Here is a 25,043-nt window from a genome sequence, read left to right on the forward strand (position 1 = left end):
TATTAGACCCACATCTTTCTGTTTGCTACACTATGTGCTCCCTTGCCTTACCATTCACCAGCCTCCTCTCCAGTCCTTCAACATGCTCCCACTGCAACTATGTTGAAGCTCACCCCTGAGCATGAGGCCTATGCCGCTCTTACAGACAGGACTTAAGTAGTTGCAAAGGCCTCTTCACTGGGGTGAATTTCACCTGAAGTGAGGCAACCTGCTCTGCAGCACCTGCAATCTGGAATAGCCATTCGACCTCTCTCTAGTTTGTCCCTTTTCAAATCTTACCCCCCTGTGACTACCTCTCTCCCCAATTCATAGAATCATAGCAGATTAGGGCAGGAATAGAACTCAGGAGGTCATCTAGTCCAACCCCCTGCTCAAGGCAGGACCAATCCCCAACTAAATCATCCCAGCCAGGGCTTTGTCAAGATGGGCCTTAAAAACCTCTAAGGATGGAGATTCCACCACCTCCCAAGGTAACGCATTCCAGTACTTCACCACCCTCCTAGTGAAAGAGTTTTTCCTAATATCCAACCTAGACCTCCCCCACTGCAACTTGAGAACACTGCTTCTTGTTCTGCCATCTGCCACCACTGAGAACAGCCGAGCTCCATCCTCTTTGGATCCCCTTTCAGGTAGTTGAAGGCTGCTATCAAATCCCCCCTCACTCTTCTCTTCTGCAGACTAAACAATCCCAGTTCCCTCAGCCTCTCCTCATAAGTCATGTGCCCCAGCTCCCTAATCATTTTCATTGCCCTATGCTTGACTCTTTCCAATTTGTCCACATCCCTTCTGTAGTGGGGGGGACCAAAACTGGACACAGTACTTCAGGTGTGGCCTTACCAGTGCCGAATAGAAGGGAATAATCACTTCCCTCCATCTGCTGGCAATGCTCCTACTAATGCAGCCCAATATGCTGTTAGCCTTCTAGGCAACAAGGGCACACTGCTGACTCATATCCAGCTTCTCATCCACTGTAATCCCCAGATCCTTCTCTGCAGAACTGCTGCTTAACCAGTCGGTCCCCAGCCCGTAGCGGTGCATGGGATTCTTCTGTCCCAAGTGCAGGACTCTGCACTTGTCCTTGTTGAACCTCATCCGATTTCTTTTGGCCCAATCCTCCAATTTGTCTAGTTCACTCTGGACCCTATCCTTATGCTCCAGCATATCTACCTCTCCCCTCAGCTTAGTGTCATCCATGAACTTGCTGAGGGTGCAATCCATCCCATCCTCCAGATCATTAATGAAGAAGTTGAACAAAAACAGCCCCAGGACCGACCCTTGGGGCACTCCGCTTGATACTGGCTGCCAACTAGACATCGAGCCGTTGATCACTACCCGACGATCTAGCCAAATTTCTATCCACCTTATAGTCCATTCATCTAATCCATACTTCTTTAATTTGCTGGCAAGAATACTGTCACGAATCCTCTTCCTCTCCCACGTTGCTGCTCTTATTTGTGCCTGCAGCTGTGCTATAATTTCAGCATTTTGATTTGAGCTAGTTGGTAAATATCTTCCCTGCACCAGTGGAATTTTTTTTAAATAGTTCTTTGTCAACATTTTTCACAGAAAATTGACAGGTTTTTTTTTTTTTGGTGACCAATTGAAAACTGAAATATTTCAGCCCCGAATTTGAAATGTCACTGTGGTGCCTCCTGGGAGTTGTAGTTCAGGTGGCTCATGATCCCCTTCTCCTCTAGAGGCTGGCCTACATCGCCCATGATGCACCATGGTCTCCTCTTGGTGAGGGGAGGTGGGGAACCATGGGAAATGAAATCGAGCGGGAGCGCATGGCTCACGGAGGAAAATGCGAGCAGGGGGCACTGGAGTTGGGCTTTGGGAGAGCATTCTGTTTTCTGACAAAAAGTTGCAATTGCCACGGCGGAGCAGACACTTTTCATGAAACAACTTTGTTTAGTCAGAAACCCACTTGTCTGCTGAAAACTAGGTTTGTTGCCAAACTTTTGGCCAGCCCTAACTTTCATGTAGTTTTTAGGTGAGGTGGTATACAAAACAAGGACTAGAGCCCTTACAAGTATATGTTGTCCCATTGACACGGTCTGAGCTTCTCATCTGAGTAAAGGTTTACAGGATCAGGCCCTATGTTTGTACTGTGCTGAGGTGAGGAATGCTGGTATTTGGAGAGAACTGGGAAACTGACCATAGGCCCAGCCGAATACATTGAAGGCTAAATTGGGGAAATGTTGCTGTTCCCCCCCCCCCCCTTGATCACACTACTTGCATCACCACTGGAGTTTCCAGGGAGTGTTTATGGCAGGGCTGTTAAGAGCCGGCCTATGCCCTACTGAAGTCCCACTGAATCCCTCAAAATAGTACTGTGCTGCCTGTCTGCATAGTGTTAATTTCACCCCAAATCATCTCCATAACACCCCACGTACAATGGGAAAATGGTATCACAATATTACGGCTGGAGAAAATGAGGCAGAGAAGTTGCAGAACTCAACTAGGGCTATGCAGTGAATCGGTGACAGAGCCAGTATTAGGCTGCAGGAGACTCCCTAGCTTCCATCTCTAAGTTCAGGCCACTTTTTCAAGTAACTTTAATAGCACAGCATGCATGGGTATTGTTACAAAACCACCCATCGCTGCCTTGCCACCACAGACTGACTAATGTGCCTGAATAAATTTTTTTACATATGGAGATAGGCTGCATTTATGAATTGGAATGGCTTTTGTGTAACAGAGGCTGTCAGTTGACATTCTGATCATTCATGTGTGGAGTGAGATCTTGTTGAGTTAGCAGGATTTTGAGGAGCTGTCTACGCTCACATTGCACTAATCAGTGAATTATATACTGTACTGAGGCAAGGATGCCTCTTTTGCCGGCTATTTGAGAATCTTCTCTTTTATAATCAACATCCCCAAGGGGATGGAAGGAGGACTCAGCTGGGCATGCAGGAAGACAAATTTTGCAAATACTAGGCCAGTTCCTCCTCTCATGGCATAGCTGCACTGTCTTCAATGAAGATACACTGATTTATACCATCTGGCTCATTGTCCTGTGATTTACTGCTTTCAATTACTTGTAAACCTGGGCTAGATTCAGATCTCATTCTTGTCAGCACAAAGCCAGAATAACGCCACTGATTGCAGGGGTGTGGGGGGAGGAAATTACTTTGGATTTAGGATGGTGGATCTGAGAGCAGAAATGATCCATCATATTCATTCATCTGCTGCATTCATTTCTTATGTTGAATTCTGCTGAGAAGCTAGTGTGTGTGGGTGTAATTGGTGTATTTAGTCCTTAGCCATAGCGTTGTTGTTGTTGTTTTTTCAAGAGAGCAAAAAAGCCACTCTGGCTGGAGACCTCCCCTATAAAATAATTGGAGTTGGACCCAAGCTGTAAAATTTGGATCTGGTTTGATCTTGGCTTCAGTGTATGGGTCCTGCCCATTATAGAAACTGAAACATTTGCAAATGGATTTAGATTTCAGCCTGCCCAAAGAGTGTAAGAATATCTGGAATTAGGTTTTTGGTTCAAGCTCATGTCTAAATACAAGGAATAATGCAGGCAACTCCAAAACAGTGGGTGCTCTTGGCTGTCCTCAAGGTCATATGCCAGGCAAAAACAAATGGGTCAGGCATTCTACCCAATTTAGATAATAGTGTTTCCCCTCTGGCCCAAGCTGTTAGCTAAAGTTCAGGACTTTGAAGGATTGTTTCCATTAGGATGAGAAATTGCTACTGCAAGTCAGGTCTACTTTTGGTGTCATCTTGTTTATTTACAAAAAATGTTCACAGTCTATCTCCCCGGACACATTAGAAACAAACAACAGTAAGCAGTTTTCTTGCTCAGAAATTCCCAAATCTGCCAACTTCATGAGCTCTCTGCCCAAGAAGCTCTGTCTCTCTGCTTCCTCTCAGAGCCACATTCACAACCCCATCCCCAGGCTTTCTACTCCAACACACAGAGTCTGCTGCCCATATCCTAGCCATGTGTTTGCAGCCAGGGAAACCCCACACTCTACACAACTTAGCACTAACCTGGCATGCAGCCTAGAGCCTTGGGCAGTAGCCTCCCAGCTGTCATTACTCAATAAAGGGACTTGATTGCTCCTTCTCTTGAGCCTAAAGGGATTTTATTCCAGAATAATTACTGCTCTTTGGAAATGCAGTAATTACACTGGAATAAAGTGAGTCTAGAACACAATGTCCTTATAGGGAGTTACTCAGGAATAGTTTTTGCAGAATAGTTTCCTTGTGTACATTAGCCTTTAGCTATCATCTCCAATGCTGCAATACTGCAGTCAGTTCTGGACAATGCGGTATCGGAAAGATATGGGCAAATGGACAAGAGTTCAGAGAAGACCATTAATGAAAAAAATCAAGGGGCTTAAGCAATGCAGTTTTGATGAATGAGTAGAAGAGCTAAGTATATATTGGTGCTAATAGACTATTCTGGAATTGCAGTGGAGCTACTGTCTCAAGGGAGGTTTCAGAGTAGCAGCCGTGTTAGTCCGTATTCACAAAAAGAAAAGGAGGACTTGTGGCACCTTAGAGACTGACCAATTTATTTGAGCATAAGCTTTCATGAGCTACGGCTCACTTCATCAGATGCATCTTTTTCCACTGAATGCATCTGAATGCACTGAATGTAGCTCACGAAAGCTTATGCTCAAATTAATTTGTTAGTCTCTAATGTGCCTCAAGTCTTCCTTTTCTTTTTTCTCTCAAGGGAATGTCTCTTGTTTTATTTTTATTGGTCATTTCAGGAATTTTAGGATCTCTCTCTCTCTCTCACACACACACACACGCACACAGAGTCTTTTATCAGTTCAATTTATATCTACTCACTGTATTCAAACAACATGTGGACAACGTGAAAAGGTGCCCAGCACGCAGCGAAGAACAGCACTACAATAACCATCATCATCACGGCTCGTTTCTTCTTCCTGGCGGAAGCCATTTGAGACAGAGAGCGAGAGCTGACAAGGAGACATTTATAGCAGGAGGCAAGCAGAAATTCAGCACCTGATCATTTGTACTGAGAGAAATAGGCTAGTTGCGTTCAGATGGTAGGAGAGTGAAAAGCATTCACTGTAAAGCATTCACATTCCTGATAAAAGGACACAAGGATGGTCAATGAAATTGAAAGGTGGCAAATACCACCCCCTCACCCCGCCCCCACCAATCTGATTAAAGGAAGCACTTTTTTTCTACACAATGCAAAATTAACCAGTGGAACTCATTGCCAAAAGGCCTCTGAAGCAGCTAATACCGGCCCCTGTCAGAGTCAGAATTCTGAAGTAGATTGACCACTGGTCTACTCCTAGTATGGGAATTCTTCTGACTGCATCACAACCACTTTATGACTGTTATACCAGCTGGCTTAACATTTTTTCATTTGCCAGGAAATTGCTATATTTTCTAGAGGGGTTGGATAATGCCCGAAAGGTTTGCAGCTTTGCTTCCAGTTGGATAAGCACCCAGAAAGCTCAGGGGCCCAATTCTGCTCTCACTGACTCTGATGTAAATCTGGAGGTATCCACGGAAGTGAATGGAGTTACACTGATGCAAAACGGGTGTCGGAGGAGAATCGGGACAATGTGTTTATTTGGGCCGTAACAGGATTGCAGAATCCAAAGAGGCTTCCCAGGTTCTGGGTATTTCCTTCTTGGGACACTCCAAATTTCCTCCCTCCCTCTGACAGCTCTTTGCTTCTCCCTGTGTTTCTTCAGGGTTAGCTGAATAGGCCTCTATGGTGCATCAGTGCCCACTAGTACTGCCCACGACTATATGCTCTCCATTTGATTGTGCTGCTTTTATGCCTCTCCCTTTGAGCATCACTCTGTAGGTCTCCTGGGAAAAGGGTGGGAGTGGAAATCTGACCTCCTGAAAGAATTTCACAAGTGTGGTACAAACGGCAGCCAAAATTCTGGGGAACGTTCTTTGGGCTGAGCTTCCTAACAGCCATGGGAGTTAAGTGGCAGGCCTATGCAACGGAGAGAGAAACTGAACCATAAAGCACCCAGCACAACAGGGTCCTGGCCCAGGACTGGGGCTTCTACATACTACAGGAATGAAAGTTCTGATTCCGCACTTACTGGAGTCAATGGAAAAGTTCTCATTGACTTCAGTGTGTGTTGGAACAGCCCTATAGGACTTGCCTAAGGTTCTACAGTAAGTCAGTGGCAGAACAATTAATAGAACCCAGGAGTCCAGACGACCAGTCCTCTCTTCTAACCACCTGCCAACATTGCCTACTAGTTCTCGCACGCACGCCTAAACTGTGATGCTTCTCCTCTGGTCTAGGGCTGCCAAGTCTCCAGGATTGTCCTATAGTCTCCAGGTTTTAAGGATTCCTCTTTAATTAAAGATAATGCCATGTGATGAAACCTCCAAGAATTCATCCAACCGAAGGTGGCAACCCTATCTCTGTGCCATTTAAAGCCAGTCAAACAGGCGGCTACCCACCTTGTTATTTTAGCCATTTCATGGCGACTCAGGGTGTTCAATACTGAAGAGTCTCCAATCCGTTTCTTGATCCACAGCTCGTATCCTATCCGGGAGTAGAGCATCAGCATGGCCGTGAGTGGCACCAGAAACAAGGCCACCAGGATAAAGATTGCATAAGCACGGCGCAGCTCAATGCTATGCCAGGACTCCAGACAGCAGACATGATGAATATTATAGAGAAAGTCATATTTCACCTAAGGGTGGGGGGGGGAGGGGCGTGGAGTGGAGAAAGATACAAGGTCAGAGACTTACAAGAGATGATCAGTGCATCAGAGAGGGAGCGTCAGAGAAAATAATATCAGTATGAACAAGAATGACACAACACTGACAATAAATAAGAAAAGGGGAAACGAATCAAATCTAAAAGCAACAAAAAGCCAAGAAGGGAGGAGTGCCAGAGACTCTGTGTAGTCCACTAGGGACTTTGCTATTGCTAGTGATTTTACGTCAAAGATGTTCAGATACCATGGTGATGGGCAGCGGTATAAAACCCCAAGCTAGGTAGGTAGGTAGATAGACCAACACCTTGAAATTTGAACCCAAACCAGAAACACCAAGAGTTAAGATTTTTTTTTTTTGCTTATATATAAATTGTCACTTTACATAAGAATTGACATACAGGGTCAGACCAATGGTCCACTTAGCCTAGTATCTTGTCTCTGGCAGTGAAACTTCAGGAGAAGTGTACAGAGCAGGGCAGTTTGGAGAGATCCATACTTGTTTTCCCCTTCTGCCTTGTGGCAATCAGAGGTTTATGGTCTCCCCAAGCATGAGGTTACATCCTTGACCATCTTGGCTCATAGCCATTGATGGACCTATCATTCGTGAACTTATCTAGGTTTTTTTTTAACCCAGTTATGCTTTTGGCCATCATAACATCCCCACAGGCAGTGAGTTCCACAGGTGTTAATTGTGTGTTGTGAAAAAGTACTTCCTATTGTTTGTATTAAAGGTGCTGCCTATTCATTTCATCGGGTGACCATAGTTCTTGTGTTTATGTGAAGGGTTAAATAACATTTCTCTATTCACTTTCTCCATACCAGTCATAATTTTATTGACCTTTATAATCTTCTCCTCTCTTTTCTGAACTGAACAGCCCCAATCTTTTTAGTCTCTCCTCGTATGGAAGCCATTCCATACCCTTGAGCATCTTTGTTGCCCTTTTTTGAACCTTGTCCATTTGTTTCAATGGTTAATCCCATGCACTGTTAAAAATATGTGCCTTATTTCTAATTTGAATTGGTCTGCCTTTGCCTTTCAGACATTGATTCTTGTTCTATCTATGCCATTCTCCACTAGATTAAAGAGCCCTATAGTGTCGGTATTTATACTCTGTAATCAAGTCAACTCTTAAGCTTGTTCATAAACTGAACAGACGGAGCTCCTTAAGTCTTTTGCTGGAAAGTATATTTTTTCCAGCCCTTAAATCGTTTTCAGGGCCAAGTGATTTGCTCAAAGTAACAAGAAGAATCAGGAAATAGACCCAGGAACCTTGGCTTCCCTGTCTCCCCTGCTCTAGATGTCATATCCCTTGTCTCCCCTTGATGAATACAGCAATAGCTTAGTTCTGCCGGCTCCATACTTAATTTGACTATGTACTGCATCTTGGAAGCTTCTGTTACAGACTTGAGTAGCTGTTTTACAGTTCTGTCTGCTGCAGAGTTATAGTGAGATAAAACTCAGACAGACCTGGCACTTGGCATATATTGATGACAATGTAAAGTGGAAAATGATCGACATGGTTTATCAGTGAGAATGCTGCTTTACAAATTGATGTTACTGCTGAAGAAGCCCCTAATTGCTAGGACACAATGCTTATAAAAAGGCAGAGGGAACAATGCAAAATGCAGCAGAGAAACTGGCTTTGCAGAGGGAATGTGAGTTAATCACTCACTTCATGCCCACCCTTGCTGTCTGTCAGCAAATAGAGTGTCTGGAAAATGTAAATACCTTCTTTTTTAAAGGCTTCTGGCAGGAAGGTATTTAAATAAGCACTCAGATCTGTAAAGTTAATTCTCCTAGCAGAGACGAGGTGGGCAAGATATTATCTTTTATTGGACCAACTTCTGTTGGTGAAAGAGACGTGCTTTCGAGCATACACAAAGCTCTTCTCCTAGCAGGACATTTAAATTGCTATGTAATTCATTTACATTTGTAGAGTGCTTTGAGGATGAAAAGTGTGATGTCAGTGCCAGGTAATATGAAAACACTCTGGGCCCGCTCATCAGCTGCTGTAAATTGGTATTGGTCCATTGGCATAAGTATGGAACGGAGCATGCCTTCTGTGAATCTGCACAGCTGAGATATAGTTCTCTGCGTCTGCAAATGGGATCTTTTTTCCATTATGTTTTATGCATGTAACTAATGTAACAGTGTCCATCTGACCCAAAGATCTGCTCACTGGTTCATCACCTCTATGAAAACTCTCTAGTTTGACACACTTGACGTTTGCAATAATGATTTAACTGCATTTGGACAGTTTCTGATTTCAGTTAGGCTGGGGTCAACCCGCTGGAGCTGCTCCTGATTCACACTAGAAGAACAGAGCTAAGGGACTGGTGGGAGTAGATTGGTGGAGCTCCATTTAAGACAACAAAGCTATACTGATATACGACTGCAGGGGACCTGGCCCGTCGTCTAAGCTGTGTTAAATGTGGCGCAGAACGAGATTTTAAGTGCCGATATCATAAAGCATGCTGCTTATCATATAGAACAGCAATGTGCAGTGCCACTGAGCATGGCTAATACCCACTTCTACAATGACGCACCGGGAAGGAGGGGAGTCCCCAGTTGTTTTTCATTCAGACACCCCAATTAACTGTGATTAAAGTCGCTGTCAGGGACAAACTGTGGGCACTGGTGGCTTGACTGACATCCAGTAGAAGCATCATTCTTTGAAACGACCTGCTGATTTCCCCCTGGAAAATTTTACTATTCATTCTGGGCCTGATTTGCCTCTCACACCAGTATAAATCGGGAGTAACTCCACCGAGGTCACTGGGATTACTCTGGTATAAAACTGGCAGGAGAGGAGAATCAGGCCTCTCTATCTGATAACAGTACTACATATACTGCCTGCCAATCCTATTGTCATAAGCTTCTTAGTGGCAAGATTTCAGGCAAAGAATTTTGTGTGTTAAGCCATCAGACTATTGCACAAGGATTCATAGGGCCTGTCTGCACTGCACTCAGAGGTGTGACTGCACAGACATATCTGAGCTGGCTTTGATCTAGCTAGCTCGAATAATATAGCAGTGGAACGAGGGCAGGACGGACTGCATAAGCTCACTAGGTTGTGTTTTCGAGCAGCTAGCCCAGGCTGCTTTGGCTTTACTGCTATTGTTAAACCAGCTAGATCAAAGCTAGCTCGGTACGTCTACAGGTGCTGCAGTGTAGACATATCCAGCCCAAGCCTGAATGTCTACATTACAATTTCATAGCCCTACAGCCCGAGCCCCGCCAGCCCAAATCAGGTGACATAGGCCAGCCCTGGATGTTTTATTGCAGGTGGACATACCCTAACAATAACACTGAGTGGCAGTTTTCAGATAAGCATTCTCTTCTATGAATGGGTGACTGGCATTTACCTCCAGAGTCTGAACGTACAGCATGGGCGACCCAACAATGACTGCAATCGTCCATACGAATCCTGTTTAAAGAGAGAAGAAAGGAAGAAATTAATTCTTTCAATTATGACCGTTACTTTTCAACATTTATCTCAAGGCATTTGTCAGTGTTTACTTTTGCCAAGTGAATTGGCTAGAATGAAAGAGCTGAGGCTCTAGATTTCTAATAACTGAGAGTTTGCCAATCAAGAAGCATCTTGTTTTTTTCACTTTGTTAATTATGCATAACTGCAGGACTCGCTTGGCCTTTCTACCTCTCTCTGCAGAGAATTCTTTGCTCATTGTCAAGGTGAATCAGTTACAGATTAAGAATCTAATATCTAATCCTTTACACTTTTCCTGGTTTAAAATGAACAGTATTTCAGTCTCCAGATCCAGCCAACTCCAGATGTTGTTCACTTGAAATCAAATTTTCAGAGTAAGGAAATTGTTCCAAACGAATAATCACACTATACTTTCATTCTGCCTCCCTTGCTCATGCTTAGTAATATCGTGCTTTGCAAATAGTTCCATTGATTTAAATGGAGCTATTCTAAAGAAAACTACTACTCAGTGTGAGTCAAGGAGACTAATAAGTCCGCAGAATAAGACTGTAGGCTGAAATTCTACTGTGGGTTATGCACCATTTAAGTGCTCAAAGTATGGTTCAAATGGGATGTAGACCTTGGGTTAGCCCTCTGCACAGGGGCAAATTTCACGTGCAATGAATTTTGGTTATGGGGAAAGTCACTGTGTTTGTAAATATGAGTTTTTCCCTGATTTATACCATTGGAGCTACTATAGATCATGGCCCAATTTGGCCCAATATATTGGATACCTTTTTAAAAAGGTGTCTCAGTGTGCTGTTTAACTTTGTATTGTTTCATCTGTGCAATATTCCATATGCTTATATTGGGAAATAACTGTCTGGGTGTGAGGAAATGTTCAATTCAGTCAACAAAAGCCTTTTCACTGGCCTCGTTGGGCATCGGCTCAAACCTTAGGTGTAACCACTGTGGGTGGTGAAGGGGCATTCTCTTGTTAATTGCACCTGCTGTACAACTGTTCAAGAAACGTCACCCCACTTGTAGGGTTTGACATAAGATGAATGGAGCCTGTGCAGTTCACCCAGGTCTCCCTGCAGCCTTTTGTGAGGGGGTGTGTTTCTGAGATCCAAAAGATGACTTTAGTGCCAGGAAACAGGATTATGTTTTCATTTCAGAGGGATTTAAGAGCTCACAAAGTTCCCCACCTCTTGATCTCTCTGTCTTATCCTGGGTCTAGTGCTAAATACTCTTCAATCTTTCAAAAAAAATTACCTGACGCCTGCACAAAGCCAGATGCGGGATGCAAACAAAGGAAGATACCCGGCTCCCTTTTATGTCCTCTGAAATCAATGGGGTCACACTAGCATGGTGTAACTCAGGCTGAAGGATTTTATTTTCCTTTAACAAACACACAGGTAATGCAGATTCTTTTTCTCTTGGAAGATGAATTTTTCCTTGTGCAGAGAGCCAGCATGAGGACTATGTACCCTGAAGTCCCACTTAAGCCCAGTTTTGAGGATTGACGTAATGCTCAGAATTATGTACACTGGCCCTTTATGCAGGCAGGGGAAGGAAACGGAAAACCTCGTAAGCATGCAAGAAAAGTCCTGAACCTACAAGCTCTTCTTTACAGTGAGCCCGACCCTGCCCTGCTGAAGGGAGCTTTGTCATTGATTTCAGAGGAGGCAGGATCAAGCATTGTATAAGCCAAGCTGCCGAACACTGTAAAGCCAAAAATCACACTAGATAACTGCAGTGCTGCCGGGCTATCTTTTGCCTGCTGCTGAATGGTTGTTTGGGGACTGGGGAGCGGGCCAGGGAAGCCCTGCTCACACCTCCACAACACACACATTCACACACACACACACAATCTTTTTCACCTGGGCAGAAGGAACCATTGCATTCCCCCAGGAGAGCACCTGCCATCTTCCCCCAGCACAGACTCATCACTAGTACGAAGCATCCCAGAGCAGGATAGAGTGATGCTGAAGGAGTCCCCTATGAACGAATGGGGCAGTTGATGCTCCCAGTAGCCCCAGGGGTATTCTGCCGGACTCTTTCCTGCGTGAGGTCTCCTTCTGCAACATATCCCCTTTTAATGTGGCATTAGCTATGGATTCCTCTCGTCTAGTCCTACTACGTAGAGATCTGTAGGAAATGGAATTTGCATCCCACAAAAAAAAATTGAAGATTTGTTTTCATTCTCAATTGGAACAAAACCGAACATCTTTTTTTGGAAATTTTCTGCCCACCTGAATTTTTGAAAAATGTTCACTTGGGGTCAATCAAAACATCCTCTTACCAGAAAGTCGAAAAGTTTCGGTCTGATTTTGATTTTAAAAATAAATGAACATTTCAAAATGAAAAGTCATTTAGAAATGAGAAATCAAAATGGAACAATCTGAGAGTGTCAAAACGTTCCATTCTGACACCACCAAAATGCTGCGTTCCAATTCTTTTTCCTTGATGAAATTTCATCTACAGCGGATACCTTCCTGCAGAAAATGTCTGTTTCAGTGAAAGAGCATTTTCCAATGGAGAAATGCTCTGTTGGGAATGTTTTGACCAGTTCTAAAATCAAGTCATCTAGTCCATCCCATCCATGCAGGTTTATCCAGGGATTGTGTCATCCCAGTGCTTTTTGTGCAATCTGGTTTGAAATCACCCAAGGCACAGGGACCTGTTCTGCCCAGACATAAGTTATTACTAAATTTAGGACAAAGTGTCATTTATCATTGAACCTGGGATTCAAATGTGATTTAAATGTATCCAATTAAAACAAAAAACACACGTCACTGACCTGAGACTTTTTTTGAAACCGATGGTTTTTAATAGCAAAAGTAAACCAGATCCTACAGCACTGGTTTCAGTGAGGCCACTCATGTAACAAGGTGCTATTCAGGGTGAGTAAGAGGATCAGAATCAGTCCCACTGTCTTTATAGTTCTGTAGAGCTTGAAAGCAGCAATGTAAAACTTGATTCTTCCCACACTTCCATGATGGAGCAGGCGGGGGATCAGGAATAGTTCCATTGAAATCATGCTGATGTAAAGATGGTGTAAATGAGAGCAGAATCAGACTGTCACAGTGGACTCAAGAAAATAGTGAGGGATTAAATTGTGTAATGCACTGGTGTGTTTGTGTGAGAGAACTCACCTCTGTTACAGGCCTGCCCAGTGTTGTGCTTAGCCAGACACAAAAAGAAACCATGTGCTTTCAGTCTGAATGACTTGTCTTTTTCATGAAAGAGAAAAACCAGCCAACCTAGAATGGCTCAAAGCCAATGCTCATGGAAGTTCCCTTATTAGCTTCCATGGGGGTTTCCCTATGTTTGTCCAACATGGGTTGGATTTGAACGTGTCCCAGAGACAGCATTGCCAACTCTCACAATTTTGTCATGAGTCTCATGATGATGATTGTTTTCCTTAAAGCCCCAGCTCCTGGAGTCAAGTGGATATGGGATGATTTCAGCTTTCATTCTTAAAAAGAAAAAGTAAGTTTCTAGCCCTTGTGGCTATGGAGAAAGCTTCAAAAATGTGACCTCAGTGCACCCTATAGGCTCAAAAAGCCTTAAATAGAAGGCAAATTAAAAAAAACAACTTTGAATCTATTATTTGTACATAATCTCATGATCTGAAAGCTGATCTCATGTTTTTTGGTGAGCCTGACTCATGATCTTTGAACATTTGGAGTTTGCAATACTGTAGAGGTGCAAAACTCCATGCCCCATTACCAGTTACCCTACATATATACTCAGCCATACCTAGCATTTTGTAGGTTCTCTTGTTTGTGTACTGTCTCTTCATCTTCAGTGGGTGAACTATTCCTTGGTACCTCTCTACAGCAATGCATGTCATGGTAAGGGTGCTGGCCACAACTGCCGTGGTCTGAATGAAGGGGACCGTCTTGCACACAAAGGGGCCTAGAAAAGAAAGACACATTTTAGTGTGCTGGCTCTCATGGCAGAAATAAATCCTAACCCTAAGGCCTGGGAGCAAATTTCAGCTGGTGGAAGGGGGGGGGGGGGGGCTCAATTCTAACTCAGATTGTCCTCTATGCATGGACTTCTTTGTAATCTTGGGGTTGTCAAATAACCTGAGCCAGATTCCTTCCTGTACAGAGATCTACTTAGCCCAGGAGAGGAGGGGACCATCAAAGAACTGGTGATAACTAGAGTTAGGTGAAATTTTTCAGACAAAACTTATTTTTGGTGAAAAAATGGAGATTCAGCACCACGGAAACATTTCACGAATTCCTGCAGGCTTCGCCAAATTGTTTTGACCGGGGGAAAAAAATTGGAACACATCAAGTGGTTTGGATTTTTTTTTAAAGAAAAAATGTTTAAAAACTGTCAAAATGATATTGTCAAAATAAAATATTTAGTTTGACCCAAAACTTTTTTTTCTGACTTTTGGATTTGCTAAAACATTTTAAAAAATGTCATTTTGCATTCAACCCCAAACAACACTGCCCCCTCCGCCCCTCAGGTGGTGGTGGTTGGTTGTTGGTTTTTTGTTTCTATTTGCCAGCAAAAAGAAAAATCCATTATTTGCACATCTCTAGCTGTAACTTCCTGATTCCTTCTAGCTGCCTTGGCCTGGCCCTGCTCTAAGTCAGAGCAGCCTAAAGGCTTCTCTAAAATACACTAGGTAGGGATGGTCCCCAAGAGACCAGGCATCAGCTAAGAACTGGCCAAGCTCAGGTGTGCTCTACCCCTCCGCCCCCTAGACATGCTCCTACACTAGATTGTGGGGTCAGTTGGAGTATGTAGGCATTCCTATGCTGGGAAAATCTCAGCGAGCCAGTTAGAGACTCTGGGCACCACCTGAGCATTGCAAAGTGGCAGGAAAACAGGGGAGAGAATCTAGCCACGTGTCCAGCAGGCTTCCGCTTAATTGCAGTATGAATTCAATGCTTTTCTTTCCTGCACGCCGGTGTAGGATAATGTGCAATTACGTTACTTTCGACCGCTGGATGCCTTTCAGAGCTAAAACAAACAAGCAGCGAGGGGCTGAGTGTGATGACTTCTCAACAATCCTTCCAGCCCCCTGTGAAAGAAGGGAAATTTTAGCCAGCATGTCACAAGAGCCCTTAGGATGGGGACTACAGAGCGATCCAGTGGAGTCCATGGCACAATGCAGGAAGGTGGAGTTTCTTGCAGAGCCATGCAGCACCATGTACCATTGGATCTTGGTTTACGACTGGGGCTCATAGGTACTATGGTAACCCCCCAAACCCAATAATAATTAACAGTATCACCTTTAAAACCCGTCCCACACACGCACAGCCTTCGATTTAGACACTGCTATAGTAAAGCCTCTTTCATTTCAGACCAATATTCGGAAGCAGCCAAGACCTCACCAGTGTAATGGTAATAGGGAAGTATCACTCAGACATTAAATGGACTGCACCAAGCCAGAGCATATCTTGAGCTCAAATCCAGCCCTGGGCTCTGCAGATATGGATGCCACCAAGCTGTGGAGTCAGTATGGTTCCATGGGCAAACAGCAGCAGGATGCTGCTTGGGTGGTACACAGAGCTCAGCCCCATGGAAAAGCCCCACCAGAGCTGCCCAAAGAGGTCTGGGCAGGCATGGGTCATAGAATCATAGACTATCACGGTTGGAAGGGACCTCAGGAGGTCATCTAGTCCAACCCCCTGCTCAAAGCAGGACTGATCCCCAACTAAATCATCCCAGCCAGGGGTTTGTCAAGCCTGACCTTAAAAACCTCTAAGGATGGAGATTCCACCACCTCCCTAGGTAACCCATTCCAGTGCTTCACCATCCTCCTAGTGAAAAAGTTTTTCCTAATATCCAACCTAGACCTCCCCCACTGTAACTTGAGACCATTGCTCCTTGTTCTGTCATCTGCCACCACTGAGAACAGCTGAGCTCCATCCTCTTTGGAACCCCCCTTCAGGTAGTTGAAGGCTGCTATCAAATCCTCCCTCACTCTTCTCTTCTGCAGACTAAATAACCACAGTCCCCTCAGCCTCTCCTCATAAGTCATGTGCTCCAGCCTCCTAATAATTTTTGTTGCCCTCCGCTGGACTCTTTCCAATTTTTCCACAACCTTCTTGTAGTGTGGGGCCCAAAACTGAACACAGTACTCCAGATGAGGCCTCACCAATGCCGAATAGAGGGGAATGATCACATCCCCTGACCCTATCTCCAGCCGTTGGGGTCCACAGACTGGGAAGAGCAAGGCCTGCCTTGTGCTCGGGCCAGGGGCTGGACTGATCATTTTAGCCTTATGGTCTGATTCTCATTTACACTAAACTTTCAGCTCACTGTGGCCTAGTGGATAGAACACTGAACTGGGACTCAGGAAATCTGAGCTCTGCTGCTGGGGTGACCTTGGGCAGGTCATGCTCCCTCTTTGTGCCTCAGTTTCTGTGGAATGGGGATGATGATACTGAGCACCTCTGTAAAGTGCTTTGAGATTTATGGGCAAAAAGTGCTATATAAGCAAGAGGTGGTGTGTTATTAAAGTCTCCTTCTGCATCTCTGGCAGCATGCTGTTTTCAGAAACAGTCTCCTGAAAATACCCCCTGTTGCAAATGCCTTCACAGGCACTGTAGAGCTGCCACCAGGTCTCTGTGCCCAACCTGCTCCCAAAGCGTGGTGTTGGGGCCAATCAGAACTGCTATAGGTCTTTTCTGCCTTTCAGGTCAGACAGGGGACCATGTGAAGCAGAGCATAAGGTAGAGTAGCCCCGAGGCTGCTTTTACTTGCAGCAGGGTGATAAGATATCAAAGGTGGCTTAAAAACCACCTTCCACCATGCCCCCTGACCCTTCCCAAAGGGAGGAACAGAGCAACTGGACATCAGGCACTTAGGGCGGATAATTTATGGAATATGCATCATTCATCAGGCCACTAAAGTCATTGTGCTGGGATGTTAAGCAAGCTACTCTGAAGGATTATAACACTGTTTTTAGGTTAGCGTTCCCCAGCTCCTGAATCTCGTTTTAGCGTGCCACTCCTTTGATTGAGGGCGAAGTTTTAGGGTGATGATTTGGGGTCAAATTCTGCTCAGCTATGTTGGTATAAATCCAGAGTCACTCCACTTGATTTCAGATTTACATCAGTATAACAGAGCAGAATTCCCCAACACCAAAACCCTTCATTTCATAACAGTGGAATAAGAAGCTCTGAAGGGCATTAGTTCTGTCGGAGAAGAGGGGAAAGTTGGATGCTGAAGTCTGATCGTGCCAGTCAACGATGAATGGCCTTCTGAAGTTATCTGATCACATGGCCGTTGTGTAAAGCAGACACAAGGATCAGTCATGCTGGCATCAGTAGATGGAGGTTTTATCTGGTTTTCTTTTGCATGAGAATCAGTTGAAATTGTGTTTTGTTCCAGATGCCAGATGCTGGGTACAATACTACCAAACTCCCAGTAGGATGCTAGAATATTGAGAGACATCTGCATCAAGTGACTACTAACTGACTCAACTTCCTGGAGGTCTTTGTGCCTTGAACATTGTTGACAAGAACGCTGTGGCTTGGCTTGCCTGGATTGCATATGCCAAATAATACAGTGAACGCCCCCCACCTCTTTGGAAAGGATGAGTTTCCATCTCAGCCCGTTTGCTTTTTTAGAGCCAGGACTGGCAGCAGCGTCTGATGCTATCGCTGGGGATTTATCTGCATCTGAGACTTTCCCGGAGCACAATGAAATTGTTGGCGTTTGAACAATTTTCTGCTCATTTTACAGCCTTTTCCCCTGAGATGAAAGAGCTTCAAGGGAGCTCATCTAATCTGTTGCTCATCTGCTGGGCTCCCTAGCAACTGACGGGCACACATGAGGCTGCCTTTTCTGACCCTCGTGTCTGATTTATGTGGAAGTGTTAAGGAAATAGAGGTTTGAAGATTGTGGATGCAGATTTAAAGAACCCAACAGGTGACGTGAGGCTGAATATATGTTTTCTCAAGTAACAAACTCTCTGGAGCACAGTCCCAAAACGTGGAGGTGGAGAGATTGTTTTTAGCACAGACGCATCTGGGCTTTGAAACTGGAGTCCTTTCCTAGCCCTGGATCTGGAGATGAGTTATTCCTAAAGCTGCTGGCTAAGATAATCACAGTGAGGAGATTATCAAAGGCACCAATGGGAATTCGATATTCTTCTCTGGTTAATTGCCAAAGGGAATTGGGCACCTTTGAGAATCTGCCCTCTAGTGGGTGTGCTAGGAGCTAATAGAGTCTACTACCTGCTGTGGCTGGAGCTGGGAAAGCCAGGGGGTTTCTAGTCTATGCTGAAGAACCTTTGCATTGTGGAGGAGAGTTGACTTGACCTGGTACGTCTCCCAAGCTGCACTATAGGAGCTTATGCTCAAATAAATTGGTTAGTCTCTAAGGTGCCACAAGTCCTCCTTTTCTTTTTGCGAATACAGACTAACACGGCTGCTACTCTGAAACCTGTAGGAAGAGAGGCCATACAGTGTCCCCTAAATGACCCTGGGGGAACAGAAAGGGGGCAGGCCACTGGGACATCTCTCAACACAAAAAATATAGTTCGGGCTGGAAGGAGATGGATGAAGTTCCACTGGGCTAGGACTCAGGAGAGGTGATTTTTGGTTCCCTGTTCTGCCATAGTACATGCTGTGTGAACGTGGACAAGCCACTTAGGGGCTGTCTTCCCTGCAGCATTAACGTGAGCTTTTACTTGGATGTCATCCCTAATACTCTTACCCACCTCATCCGCACACACACAAAACCCTCTGGCTCAAGTTTGGTGTTGCTTTAAAGCCAAGCTAGCTGGCCCAGCTGTGGGTAAAGGCTAGAGACCACCCTGCAGTGATTACGCAAATTAGCTCACTCCAGTCCTGCTTAGCTTGCCAGATCCAACTCCCAGACAATATGGCTGAGGCCACGATGCATTTGGGGATAGGCGGCTTGCCTTTGAGCTGTTCAGTATGGGGAGTATACACGAAGGGATAGTAACTGTTGGCCATGTGGGTGTAAGGCATTAAGTTAGCTGTTAAGTGAACAATACAGTTCTCCCCTTTCTAACACAAGAAAATTCTGCTGTCTAGAATCAAATTGATTTTTAATGAGCCTATGAAGGCTCCATTCCAAATAAATCCCTGGTGTCACTCCATCCACTTGTACAAGGTGTGCCAATGATTAATTTGCTCCAGCATTTCTAATGTAATTTAGCAATTAAAAGGCCAGGTCTTCAGCAGGTGTAAATGGACATCAGTGGAGTGATATCAGCTGAAATCTGGCCCATCATTTCTGTCTGGAATTGGGTTCCTGAGGCCCTGTTTGGCTTTTTTGTAAGTTCTGTCGGGAAGCTGAATCCCTGAGGTTCAAGAGTTGATTTGTGGTTTAAGCAATCACAGTTCCATTTCTGGCAAGGGTGGTCCCCGTCTTTCTTTGATCTAGTGCTATTCCCAGATTTTCATACCTTCCCCTTCCTGTACAAACCTGGTGTTTCCCCTTGTTCGGCAAGATTTGCCCTAATTTCAGTCATTGTTGACCAGCTACCAGCCTAGCTGCACCAGCCTGAACTGTAGCACAGAAAGCCCCTGTTTTCACCAGTGGAGACCACCCCTGCTTGACACAGAAGCCAGCTGCACCATTGCAAATTGCAGCTTGTAAGGGTTTATATTGCCTGCACCAGGGGTTGTCCCTAGTGTAGAAAAGGTCTAAGACACGATCTAGTGGTCGGAGCACAAGATCAAGAGCCCGAAACTCCTGAGTTACATTCCCAGATAATCACTGGGATATTCAGCAAGTTGCTTAACCACTCGCTTCGTGCCTCAGTTTCCCCATCTGTAAAATAGGGATAGCTACCTTACTGGGGTTTTGCAAGGGTTAACAGATGTACGTGACGACTTTTGGAAGAGAAAAATGTATTATTAAAGTTAATTGTGAAGAACCCAGATGTTTATGGATAACGCAGTCCAGTTCTTCTGCAGCGTTTCTTCTTTCTCTATTTTAATAGGATAATGCCGCCCTTCCACTACTGTTATGAAGATTCGGAGGTGTGGGGGTTTGCTTTGAAGATGAAAAGGGCTATCCAAGCATTAGGCACGTGTATTGTCAGTGTAGTGATTCCCTTGACGGGGGGGGGGGGTTGTTAGCAAAGCCAGGGAATACAGTCTGCCCATCAGGAAACAGGGATGGGAGAGGATAAGGCAAGGGGAGAAGAGAATCAAAGGAGATGGGAAGAAAAGCAGATAAGCAGCTGAGCTCGACAAAGCCCAAAGGCTAGATCCTAGGCTGGTGTAAATTGGCGCAGCTCCTTTGACTTCTCTGGAACTACGCTGATTTACGCCAGCTGGGGATCTGGCCTCACGAGCAGTCCTGGTGCTAGCCCACTGGCAGCCCTAAGCAGGAATATATTCTCCTCCCCCCCACCCCCACCCCGATACAAAAACAGGCAAATTCTTATAATAAAAAAGGAGTAAGGGGCTGCCTTGAGCTGTTTGGGGCCCTAAGCAATTGCTTAATCTTCTTAGGCCTGGCCCCAGCTCTGCCCAGGAATTAAATATAATGGGCCAAATCCTCAGTGCATGACTGCAGTGGAGCAACACTGATTTACGCCAGCCCAGTGAGCTGGGCCATTAACATCACTGGATTTACTCCTGATTTACTCTGGTTCAGAATCTGAACCAAAGGGTCCGATTCTCCTCTGCACTGCACCGGGTGCTGTTTACACCAGCGCAGAGTGAGTGTAAAATGCTACCACATCACACTCACGTCCATCTACCTCCACTTTGCACTGGTGTAGGCGACTCCCCAAGGTGCAAGGCAGGTATCCAGTTAGAGTATTAAGCCATCTATTGATCTGAAACTATGGGCCAGATCCTCATCAGATGTCAACAGACCTAGCTCCTTTGACTTCAGTGGAGCTCCACTGATTTACATGAGCTGAGGGTCTGGCCCCAAACTGCAGCTGGGTACATCTTTTGCTCTTTTAAATTACAGTGATCTTCTGTTTCAATCGGTCTAAAGATAAAATCCTTTAAATTTTATTTTATAAAATGGACTCAGATATATGGTAGTTAATGATATTTGTTTTTTAATTACTATATTTTTTTTGCTGTTGCTTTATTTCATCTCTTGATTTTGGACTGGAAATACTCACCAGTAATTATGAATAGCTTAATATTGTATCTAGTTGTTAGAGCACTGGACTGGGGCTCAGGAAACCCTGGGTTCTATTCCTGGCTTTGCGGCTGGCCTGCTGGGTCATGTTGGATAAGTCATTTCCCTTCTCCATGCCTCTGTTTCCCCATTTGTAATGGGAAAAATGATACTGACCTCCTCTGTAATGTGCTTTGAGATCTACCGATTAAAAACACTGTATAAGAGCTAGATAATAATAAAAATATCGTAACAAATCCATGCCCACCTAAGACATCACATTTCTTAATAACCCACATTGCAGTACCACACAGTAACGGCAGCAAAAATAGACTTCCAAAAGCACTAATGCCTAAAGGAAAATCTCCATTATCTGCTGGCTGTATAGGACCTATGACACCCAGTTCAGCGGTTCTGTTTTCATCCTGGAGAGGCCAGTCAGATGCACACAAGCAAGTTAATTGTAATGTATCATAAAAAAAGAATATATTGTATTCCGTGCCCTGCTGGTTTCATACGCTCTCATCTTGAGTTTCCTCTCTTCTGTCACACAGTCTGTCTTGGGCTACAGCTTAAAGGTTGCCATTCTTCTCCCTTAATATTATTCTAACATAAGGAAGCTTTCTGAGGAGGAGACAGTGTGATTCCCTGGCCAGAGCACTGGACTGGGAGTCATGAGACCTGGCTTCCATTCTCAGTTCTGCCACTGACCTGTTGGGTGACCTTGCACAAGTTGCTTCCCTGTATAGTGCCTCAGTTTCCCCATGAGCAAAATGGTCCTGACTTTTCTTTGTAACATGTTCTGTGATCTAAGGAAGGAACATGCCTATATATCATTCGGGGATCTGTCTGTACAAACAAGAGACAAGGTGGGGGAGATAATATCTTTTATTGGATCAACTTCTGTTGGTGAAAGAGACAAGCTTCCAAGCTACACAGAGCTCTTCTTCTCTATGTGTATTCCCTGTGTCTTACCAGTCTGAAAAGCATGTCTTCCTCAGGCTGAGGACAATGGGGAGATACTTAATATTAACCATGGTGCTTTGAATGAACAATAGAACAATAAACCATGGTGCTTTGAATGAACAATAGGTGTGCTCAAGCTGGGGAAAGATATTTCCTCCTCTGATCTGAACAGATTTCAGAGTAACAGCCGTGTTAGTCTGTATTCGCAAAAAGAAAAGGAGTACTTGTGGCACCTTAGAGACTAACCAATTTATTAGAGCATAAGCTTTCGTGAGCTACAGCTCACTTCATCAGATGCATATCGTGGAAACTGCAGCAGACTTTATATATACAGAGAGAATATGAACCAATACCTCCTCCCACCCCACTGTCCTGCTGGTAATAGCTTATCTAAAGTGATCATCAGGTGGGCCATTTCCAGCACAAATCCAGGTTTTCTCACCCTCCACCCCCCCACACAAATTCACTCTCCTGCTGGTGATAGCCCATCCAAAGTGACAACTCTTTACACAATGTGCATGACAATCAAGTTGGGCTATCTAAAGTGATCATCAGGTGGGCCATTTCCAGCACAAATCCAGGTTTTCTCACCCTCCACCCCACCACACAAATTCACTCTCCTGCTGGTGATAGCCCATCCAAAGTGACAACTCTTTACACAATGTGCATGACAATCAAGTTGGGCTAGTCTAAAGTGATCATCAGGTGGGCCATTTCCAGCACAAATCCAGGTTTTTTCACCCTCCACCCCCCCACACAAATTCACTCTCCTGCTGGTGATAGCAGGAGAGTGATCCATAAACCTGGAAATCCTGGGTGCCCCATCATCTCAGGCATTGGCACCCTGACAGCAGGATTGTCTGGCTATGTAGACTCCCTCCTCAGGCCCTACGCTACCAGCACTCCCAGCTACCTTCGAGACACCACTGACTTCCTGAGGAAACTTCAGTCCATCGGTGATCTTCCTGATAACACCATCCTGGCCACTATGGATGTAGAAGCCCTCTACACCAACATTCCACACAAAGATGGACTACAAGCCGTCAAGAACACTATCCCCGATAATGTCATGGCTAACCTGGTGGCTGAACTTTGTGACTTTGTCCTTACCCATAACTACTTCACATTTGGGGACAATGTATACCTTCAGATCAGCGGCACTGCTATGGGTACCCGCATGGCCCCACAGTATGCCAACATTTTTATGGCTGATTTAGAACAACGCTTCCTCAGCTCTCGTCCCCTAAAGCCCCTACTCTACTTGCGCTATATTGATGACATCTTCATCATCTGGACCCATGGAAAAGAAGCCCTTGAGGAATTCCACCATGATTTCAACAATTTCCATCCCACCACCAACCTCAGCCTGGTCCAGTCCACACAAGAGATCCACTTCCTGGACACTACAGTGCTAATAAACAATGATCACATAAACACCACCCTATACCGGAAACCTACTGACCGCTATTCCTACCTCCATGCCTCCAGCTTTCACCCTGACTACACCACACGATCCATCATCTACAGCCAAGCTCTGCGATACAACCGCATTTGCTCCAACCCCTCAGACAGAGACAAACACCTACAAGATCTCTGTCAAGCTTTCTTACAACTACAATACCCACCTGCAGAAGTAAAGAAACAGATTGATAGAGCCAGAAGAGTTCCCAGAAGTTACCTACTACAGGACAGGCCTAACAAAGAAAATAACAGAACGCCACTAGCCGTCACCTTCAGCCCCCAACTAAAACCCCTCCAACGCATTATTAAGGATCTACAACCTATCCTAAAGGATGACCCAACACTCTCACAAATCTTGGGAGACAGGCCAGTCCTTGCCTACAGACAGCCCCGCAACCTGAAGCAAATACTCACCAACAACCACATACCACACAACAGAACCACTAACCCAGGAACTTATCCTTGCAACAAAGCCCGTTGCCAATTGTGCCCACATATCTATTCAGGGGACACCATCACAGGGCCTAATAACATCAGCCACACTATCAGAGGCTCGTTCACCTGCACATCCACCAATGTGATATATGCCATCATGTGCCAGCAATGCCCCTCTGCCATGTACATTGGTCAAACTGGACAGTCTCTACGTAAAAGAATAAATGGACACAAATCAGATGTAAAGAATTATAACATTCATAAACCAGTCGGAGAACACTTCAATCTCTCTGGTCACGCAATCACAGACATGAAGGTCGCTATCTTAAAACAAAAAAACTTCAAATCCAGACTCCAGCGAGAAACTGCTGAATTGGAATTCATTTGCAAATTGGATACTATTAATTTAGGCTTAAATAGAGACTTGGAGTGGCTAAGTCATTATGCAGGGTAGCCTGTTTCCTCTTGTTTTTTCCTAACCCCCCCCCCCCCAGATGTTCTGGTTTAACTTGGATTTAAACTTGAAGAGTGGTCAGTTTGGATGAGCTATTACCAGCAGGAGAGTGAGTTTGTGTGTGTATGGGGGTGGGGGGGATGTGAGAAAACCTGGATTTGTGCAGGAAATAGCCCAACTTGATTGTCATGCACATTGTGTAAAGAGTTGTCACTTTGGATGGGCTATCACCAGCAGGAGAGTGAATTTGTGTGGGGGGGTGGAGGGTGAGAAAACCTGGATTTGTGCTGGAAATGGCCCACCTGATGATCACTTTAGATAAGCTATTACCAGCAGGACAGTGGGGTGGGAGGAGGTATTGGTTCATATTCTCTCTGTATATATAAAGTCTGCTGCAGTTTCCACGATATGCATCTGATGAAGTGAGCTGTAGCTCACGAAAGCTTATGCTCTAATAAATTGGTTAGTCTCTAAGGTGCCACAAGTCCTCCTTTTCTTGATCTG

The 25,043-nt window shown here is 44.8% G+C and overlaps 1 protein-coding gene across 1 annotated transcript in view; it reads right to left on the reverse strand.

The window, feature by feature from the left end:
• LOC311513497 (pyroglutamylated RF-amide peptide receptor-like) overlaps positions 1–25,043 on the reverse strand; it is an 86,511-nt gene that overhangs the window by 1,245 nt on the left and 60,223 nt on the right. The window contains exons 2-5 of the mRNA XM_084615376.1: positions 13,889–14,047; positions 10,062–10,123; positions 6,433–6,668; positions 4,813–4,910 (exon numbers count right to left, since the gene is read on the reverse strand). Of these exons, the coding sequence (XP_084471502.1) occupies positions 4,813–4,910; positions 6,433–6,668; positions 10,062–10,123; positions 13,889–14,047 (555 nt within the window). The remainder of the gene's footprint in view (positions 1–4,812; positions 4,911–6,432; positions 6,669–10,061; positions 10,124–13,888; positions 14,048–25,043) is intronic.

Source organism: Lepidochelys olivacea, assembly GCF_965140295.1.
Source record: "Lepidochelys olivacea isolate rLepOli2 genome assembly, chromosome: 26".
Lineage (NCBI taxonomy): Eukaryota > Metazoa > Chordata > Testudines > Cheloniidae > Lepidochelys > Lepidochelys olivacea.